This window comes from Salvelinus alpinus, chromosome 37, assembly GCF_045679555.1.
Source record: "Salvelinus alpinus chromosome 37, SLU_Salpinus.1, whole genome shotgun sequence".
NCBI classification, from domain to species: Eukaryota; Metazoa; Chordata; class Actinopteri; order Salmoniformes; family Salmonidae; genus Salvelinus; species Salvelinus alpinus.
In genome coordinates, this window is record NC_092122.1 from 6,014,515 (window position 1) to 6,022,500 (window position 7,986).

Genomic DNA, 7,986 nt, shown 5'->3' on the forward strand with positions numbered 1-7,986 from the left:
CCCTTGGAGGGTTGTAGTACCCTCTCCATCCTTTGAGTGTTCGGAAGAATCTATCATTCATTCAAATAACTTATACATGTTACACATAGACTCGACATCCCCATAGATAGAATATGCATTACTGTAAGGGGGATGGACATGATATCTATAGTTATCATGCCATCTAATGGTACATTTGAGTATGACTGCTGGATTCTGTTTTTACTCCCATTCCACTCCAATCCAGTAGGTGGCAGGATTGCACAAACACAATAAACCTTTGCTGTCATCTAGTGGACATATTGCTCTATTGCCCTGAGCTACGTCGAGACTATTGTGGTCCATGTTTTCTGTGTACTATAAAATAGATGGCTCTCCTAATCTTAACACTTTTCATATTCAAGGTTAGAACTACCTTCCTAGGGCTTTTCATGCTTCTAGCCTTGATTTGCATTTTTGATAACATATCTACATCATTTCACTTTTTAATGTCTATAGTATTGCTTAAATAGATGTTGTCCAATGAATTCGGTAACCCCTCCCTCTTCAAATCAGGCTTGATTGGAAAAAGCTGTTCAAAAGAGGACATTGCATTATCATATCTTCGCTACTCCCTGACGAAAGGCCATGCAGCCGAAACGCGTCAGAGTTTTTAAACTTTGTTTCCATTGAACATGCCATACAAATAAAGGCAGTTTAATTCATTATATGAAGTGTGGTCCTCCTTTCTTTTTGAAAACCTTATAAACAGTTGATTAAAACGAACAAAACTATGACACTGCGGCGAGATGTTTCAATGAAAACTTTAATCTTCTTCTAAAATGATACGATTATTCAGATGTTACAATTGTACAACCAGGCATCCTTTCTATGCCTCTCAATTGTCAATTTATTTCCCAAAACAATTTGAAGGACATTTAACAGTGAACAGTGAATTTGGATGAAAACCTTTTAAGTCTTGTTGGAAGATATCTGTGGGAGAAGAGTGTTTTTGGTTTGAGGTCAGATTATTTCAGAAAGTCCTTGTCACATCGAATGACTCAACATGGCACTAACCAATCCCTGTGGACAAAATGGGGATTGAGAGAAATCAGTGTAAACTCAAAAGAAGCTAAAGAAATCTAGAAGTAGTAGTCCCCAGTATGACCAGCAGCTACTATCCTCCATGTCTGTACCGGCCTTATCAATGCCCTGTAGCACTGGGTATTACTGGGTTATAAGAGGGTAAAGGTCAGACCTAGGTCCAATACGTTAAATACTTGAGGTGCACTTCATTTAGCTTGACTAGCATGCAAGTTGGGTGGAGTTTGCACTTTTGCTACTATTCTATTGGTTCCATTGTACCAGACAAGCAAAGCACACCTCCAGTATTTGACATAGACACAAGTCTGAATCATTATAATTACAGGTTATCTAACAGGCACACTGCGGAGACTGACTGACTACTGATAAAGTCTCTCAGTAGACTGAATATACAGCATTCCCACTACGTTCTCCACCTATTCTATTCTCTAAGGGTATTCCCCAGGGTATTCCCTAGGGTTAGGGGCAGGCAGCCTTGATATTCAACCACGCCAGTGTTCAAATTCGTCTTCACAGACACTATGGCGGTTGGGAGGCTTAAAGAGACTCTCCTCACAGGCCCTCGTCACTGTGACCTCACCGTTGACATCACGTCAATGACCAATCAAAACACAGGAAACGTTGTCAGAGGCAGCACTATACGACTTTTAGAGAATACAAAATAAACAACAACGTTCAAGTAATCCCATGGTCTGAAAAATACAAAATCAAATGTAGAACCATTAAACATTTCAAACCTTACCCATATTACTTAGGTATAAAACCATTCAAATCTTAATAATTATAATAACATAATAATAATAATGCCAGTTTGTGATGCCATTATTATGTGGTAGCAACTTCCAAGGAGGTAAGAAAAATGGCATGCACAACAATGTTGAATAATAAAGAACACAAAATAATACAAAATCATATCCAATCTATTCATAATAATCATAAATTACGGATGTTTGTCTCATAGAGATAGATAGAGGACTCATCTTTGTATCTGTGCCATAATGGCATACGTGACTGCGCGGGCATCTCCATGTTAGAGTAGTCAATTGTCTTCTCAATTTGTATTAGAAAAAAAGCAAAAGGCTTGTATTGGTGATTTACCACCACCTGCAGTTCTAGAATCCTGTCACTTATTGATTGTGGCCACTAGATGGCGGTAATATATCTTAAAGCCATTTATAAACCATAGGCAACCCAATTTGAAGAAGTAGAAGACAATGTTCTGATCATTGGCTGATCTCTCCCAACCCTTAGGAATCCCCACCCAGTTGACAAAAATAAAATGGTTGAAACGGTAATGGCAATTTCCATGCTAAAACGGGTTATATTCATTTCGATTCCTCTATCTATCTCTATGGTTTTTCTCTCTCAGCACGACCAGGCAGGGTAGCGGGGGATGGAGGGAGGCAGAACAACATAAAAACATTTCAATTTCCCAGGTCATGTTCGACCACGGATAGACGCTGAATAAATAAAACAAGGTCAAGTACTAAAGTCCATCGGTCTTGGTTTTCAGAACGGTCATCTTAACGCCACTGTTTTTACAACACCTAACAGTAGTTTTAGTGTTTTAACCATATAACGGCAACCAAACCCACCCCACCCACCCCACTTCACAATAACAGAAACACAGCCACACGCACACACACCAGCACGGTAAGAAATTGCACATTCAACACTCCATGGTGCCATAAGGGACTGTTAAAACATTAATGTAATGTAAACATGAATAGAGAAATGCACAAACGTCATTCATTCATATTGCATTGAATATGGCTCAGATTTGATTTTAACTATTCTCTCTCAAGCACACCACACACACAGACACAGACACACACACAGTCTGTAGGTGTGTACATGCTGCTCTGGTAGAGCTCTAGGTTGGGTGTGTAATGGATACCCAGGGCTGCATGGAGAATCTGTCCGTCTCTCTTTTCGTTGTCTGCCTAGCTGTCTGTCATCTGTTCCCACACTGGCCTCCAGGGGGGGTTGTGGGGGCTTAGATTTAGGTGTCTACAAGCCTAGCAGTGTTGTTGGGATAGCAGTAGTGGTATCCAAGTGTAGCGGTGGTAGTACTATGGAGGTCGCTGGGTGCTGTCCCTGCCGCACAGTGCTGTGTGTCTTTGGCACACGTCTGAATGATTCACAAAGGCCTTCTGGGAAAATACGTAAATTGAATACGCGGTAACCGTGGTTGAACCGCGTTGGTACAGTATGTAAGGCTGCAGGGCCGCACTGAGAGAGGGTCTGTGTGTCGGTGAACCCTCACCTCTGATCCCTGACCCCGAACCCCCTGATCCCTAATCTAGCCCAGACCCTGGCATTCAGTGAACAACAGGCAACTCCATACCCCAACACTCCCATACGTTTACAATCAATCAATAAATTAATGAATAAATAAATAAAACCAATAATAAATAATGATTTCGATGAAACATTTTCCTGTGCCGGATAGGACAGAGTCATGCTGAGAGTCAGTCTAAAGCGCGCCAGGCCGCTCCTGTCTGTCCATCTGTCTGTCCATCCCTCAGTCAATCTATGGAGGTGAAGGGGGCTAACCTCTCTCCTCCATCTCTCATCCTCTTCTCCCTGTCTCCCCCTCTCTCCGCATGTAGTCTATTTCCTCTCTCTCTCTCTCTCTCTCTCTCTCTCTCTCTCTCTCTCTCTCTCTCTCTCTCTCTCTCTCTCTCTCTCTCTCTCTCTCTCTCTCTCTCTCTCTCTCTCTCTCTCTCTCTCTCTCTCTCTCTCTCTCTCTCTCTCTCTCTCTCTCTCTCTCTCTCTCTCATACAGCAGTCTCTAGATCTTCGTGGGAGACAGTGGCAGGGAGCTGTTTGCTGGTCAGGTAGGAAGCCAGCTCTTGGTCCCCCGCGTTACGAGCTTGCTCCACTGGTGTCTTGCCCTGTGAACACACACACAGCCACACACGTCTGTGGTTACTTCCACTCCATTAAACAAACTCACTCTTATGTGCGAGCTTGCCTTTGTGTGTGCAAGTGTGTGTCTGTGTGTGTTTGTGCGGTGTGTACTGTGTGTGTGTGTGTGTGTACTGTGTGTGTTCTGTCTGTGTGTGTACTTCGTGTGTACTGTGTGTGTACTGTGTGTGTCCTGTCTGTGTGTTCTGTCTGTGTGTGTACTTCGTGTGTACTGTGTGTGTGTACTGTGTGTGTCTTGTCTGTGTGTGTACTGTGTGTGTGGTGCAGTATGAGTATGTGCGTGTGTGAGGTTCTAACCTTGAAGTTGGTCTTGATGAGGGAAGCTCCGGAGTCCATGAGAAGACGACACACAGTGTGATGCTTCTGAGAGGCCGCTTTGTGCAAGGCAGTGTCTCCTCTGAAAACACACACACACACGAGCACGCACTTCACGCAAGCTGCAGGATGCCTGATCAGTTTGAGGTGTAGAAAAGTTACTTCAGGCACAGAAACAAGACATTCTTCAATGTTAGACCATCAGATAGACAACAAAGCCATAAGGCAGTGGGTGACTTACGTTTCTCTGTTGGTTAAATCCAGGAGCACCTTTGACCCTAAAAGAAAACAAACAAACAGAGCAAACATTTTATCGAACATCAGAGGTTTGCAAACAAACTCATTTGAAGGATGCAATAAGAAGCAACACACACACACACACACACACAGAGACACACACTCACCGTGCTCCAGTATGAAGCGGACCACTTCAGTGTGTCCGTGCTGAGAGGCCAGGTGTAGTGCACTACAACCAGTAAAATCCCTCACCAGGAGGCTGGTCCCGCGAAAGAAGCTGCCCGACAACTGAAAGAGAGACAGGAAGAACACAGCGATGAGAGAAACGTATCGACATCAGTAGTGCATATTACGTCAGGAATGGCGTTTGAGCTAGTTCTAGTAAGACAGTCAGACGGTTGCTAGGGAGAAGGTCGAGGTATCTAACCGTAGTCAGGTCCCCAGAGGAGGCAGCCGTCAGCATTGCTGAAGAACACACACACACACCACTATCAGTTAGACAATGTTATAGGGTTACAAGTGAGTTAACAGGAATCTTTCCCACTGTAAGGTTTTTATAGATGAACAACATGGGTTTTACAAATGTTCTTCTTTCAAAAGACGCAAAACATCTCACCTTGTTCCTCAGACGTCAGAGGGCTCCTGTACCAGAGAGACAAATAGATGAAAGGACTGCGACTCTCTACATGAAATAACGTTAAAGCTGTGTGTGTGTATGTGTGTGTGTGTGTGTGTGTGTGTGAGCGTTTGCGGGTCTGTGTGTGTATGCATGTGAGTGCGTGTGTGTCTCTCTCGCTCCCTCTTTCTCTGTCTCTCACCCAGAGTTGGGCTCCACCACCAGGTCAGGCATGCCTGTGGCCGGTCCCCCCGCTAGTCCATCTTGGTCCAGGATAAACACCTCTTCCTGGCAGATTTCTGTCACATAGTGCAGGTGCTCCTGGGCCTTGTCTATACGGTAGAAACGGTCTGCAGACGTAGCTGGGGAAAGGAGACTTGGTTTAGAGAGATGATGTGAAAGGAGGGAACCGTTTACTGTCACACAGTCGATGTCTCACAGTCACACAGTTATACCGTGTTACCAAACCTTAGGTAGAGACTTCAGAGTCCCACTTTACATGAGGAACAACGGATGGAGATAGACACATATAAACTCAGCAAAAAAAAGAAACGTCCTCTGACTGTCAACTGCGTTTAATTTCAGCTAACTTAACATGTGTAAATATGTGTATGAACATAAGATTCAACAACTGAGACATAAACTAAACACGTTTCACAGACATGTGACTAACAGAAATGGAATAATGTGTCCCTGAACAAAGGGGGGGGGGGCGGTCAAAATCAAAAGTAACAGTCAGTATCTGGTGTGGCCACCAGCTGCATTAAGTACTGCAGTGCATCTCCTCCTCATGGACTGCACCAGATTTGCCAGTTCTTGCTGTGAGATGTTACCCCACTCTTCCACCGAGGCACCTGCAAATTCCCAGACATTTCTGGGGGGAATGTCCCTAGCCCTCACCCTCCGATCCAACAGGTCCCAGATGTGCTCAATGGGATTGAGATCCGGGCTCTTCGCTAGCCATGGCAGAACACTGACATCCCTGTCTTGCAGGAAATCACGCACAGAACGAGCAGTATGGCTGGTGGCATTGACATGCTGGAGGGTCATGTCAGGATGAGCCTGCAGGAAGGGTACCACATGAGGGAGGAGGATGTCTTCCCTGTAACGCATAGCGTTGAGATTGCCTGCAATGACAACAAGCGCAGTCCGATGATGCTGTGACACACCGCCCCAGACCATGATGGATCCTCCACCTCCAAATCGATCCCGCTCCAGAGTACAGGCTTCGGTGTAACGCTCATTCCTTCGTCGATAAATGCGAATCCGACCATCACCCCTGGTGAGACAAAACCGCGACTCGTGAGAGAAGAGCACTTTTTGCCAGTCCTGTCTGGTCCAGCGATGGTGGGTTTGTGCCCATAGGCGACGTTGTTGCCGGTGATGTCGGGTGAGGACCTGCCTTACAACAAGCCTACAAGCCCTCAGTCCAGCCTCTCTCAGCCTGTTGTGGACAGGCTGAGCACTGATGGAGGGATTGTGCGTTCCTGGTGTAACTCGGGCAGTTGTTGTTGCCATCCTGTACCTGTCCCGCAGGTGTGATTTTCGAATGTACTGATCCTGTGCAGGTGTTGTTACATGTGGTCTGCCACTGCGAGGACGATCAGCTGTCCGTCCTGTCTCCCTGTAGAGCTGTCTTAGGCGTCTCACAGTACAGACATTGCAATGTATTGCCCTGGCCACATCTGCAGTCCTCATGCCTCCTTGCAGCATGCCTAAGGCACGTTCACGCAGATGAGCAGGGACCCTGGGCATCTTTCTTTTGGTCTTTTTCAGAGTCAGTAGAAAGGCCTCTTTAGTGTCCTAAGTTTTCATAACTATGACCTTAGTTGCCTACCGTCTGTAAGCTGTTAGTGTCTTAACGACCGTTCCACAGGTTCATGTTCATTAATTGTTTATGGTTCATTGAACAAGCATGGGAAACAGTGTACAATGAAGCCTTTACAATGAAGATCTGTGAAGTCATTTGGATTTTTACAAATTATCTTTGAAAGACAGGGTCCTGAAAAAGGTCAGTTTCTTTTTTTTGCTGAGTTTACAAGTAGGCTAAAGTGTTTTGACCACGTTCTGACCCTAGGTGAGTGATGTCCCTGAGTGATGTCACTCACAGTCCAGGAAGCTCCAGTTGGGGGACAGTCTGTGGGCGGAGCCAGGTCGCGGTAGACCTCGACACTCATCCTACAGAAAGGGGAGGGAAGGGATGGGCAGTTCAATAACGACTCACCGATAGCATAGTCAGACATACTGTAATAGACTGAACGAAAGACAGACAGGAACCTGGTAATGCACTCGGTGGCCAGCAGATGGAGCCTGATGAAGATCCTGTTAGAAATAGGAAACGCCAGGAGTGTTTCAGAAAATAGAACAATCACCATAGCCAAATCATATTGGCGTGAGTGTGTGTGCACATTTGTGTGTATGCAAGTGTGTCACGTGTCTGTGTGTGTTCTCACCTCCTGTAGCCTGTCTATGTAGAGTCTGCAGGTCTCCAGGTCACAGTCGCCTCTCACCACCACAATCCCCACAGCGATCGCTGCAACGCACGCACGCACGCACGCACGCACACACACACACACACACACACACACACACACACACACACACACACACACACAGACACACAGACAGACAGACACACTTTATTAACGTCTATTCTGGCTGCAGGACACACACATGGGGACTAGAGGCTGCTCTCTATACATAGACTTGAAATCACTGGCCATTTTAATAATGGAACACTAGTCACTTGAATAATGTTTACACATTCTGCATTACTCATCTCATATGTCTATACTGTATTCTATTCTACTGTATCTTAGTCTATGC

General features: G+C 45.3%; 1 protein-coding gene across 4 annotated transcripts in view; it reads right to left on the bottom strand.

The window, feature by feature from the left end:
* Nucleotides 1–768: 768 nt before the first annotated feature.
* dgki (diacylglycerol kinase, iota) overlaps nucleotides 769–7,986 on the bottom strand; it is a 57,823-nt gene continuing 50,605 nt past the window's right edge. For 3 of the 4 annotated variants that reach the window (XM_071386079.1, XM_071386081.1, XM_071386078.1), the window contains 10 exons: nucleotides 7,614–7,693; nucleotides 7,438–7,482; nucleotides 7,269–7,338; nucleotides 5,363–5,522; nucleotides 5,161–5,186; nucleotides 4,972–5,009; nucleotides 4,712–4,832; nucleotides 4,549–4,585; nucleotides 4,290–4,389; nucleotides 769–3,958 (listed from right to left, as the gene is read on the bottom strand). In XM_071386079.1, the coding sequence (XP_071242180.1) occupies nucleotides 3,842–3,958; nucleotides 4,290–4,389; nucleotides 4,549–4,585; nucleotides 4,712–4,832; nucleotides 4,972–5,009; nucleotides 5,161–5,186; nucleotides 5,363–5,522; nucleotides 7,269–7,338; nucleotides 7,438–7,482; nucleotides 7,614–7,693 (794 nt within the window). In that variant the 3' untranslated portion in view covers nucleotides 769–3,841. The remainder of the gene's footprint in view (nucleotides 3,959–4,289; nucleotides 4,390–4,548; nucleotides 4,586–4,711; nucleotides 4,833–4,971; nucleotides 5,010–5,160; nucleotides 5,187–5,362; nucleotides 5,523–7,268; nucleotides 7,339–7,437; nucleotides 7,483–7,613; nucleotides 7,694–7,986) is intronic. The other variant, XM_071386080.1, reaches the window with a different exon arrangement.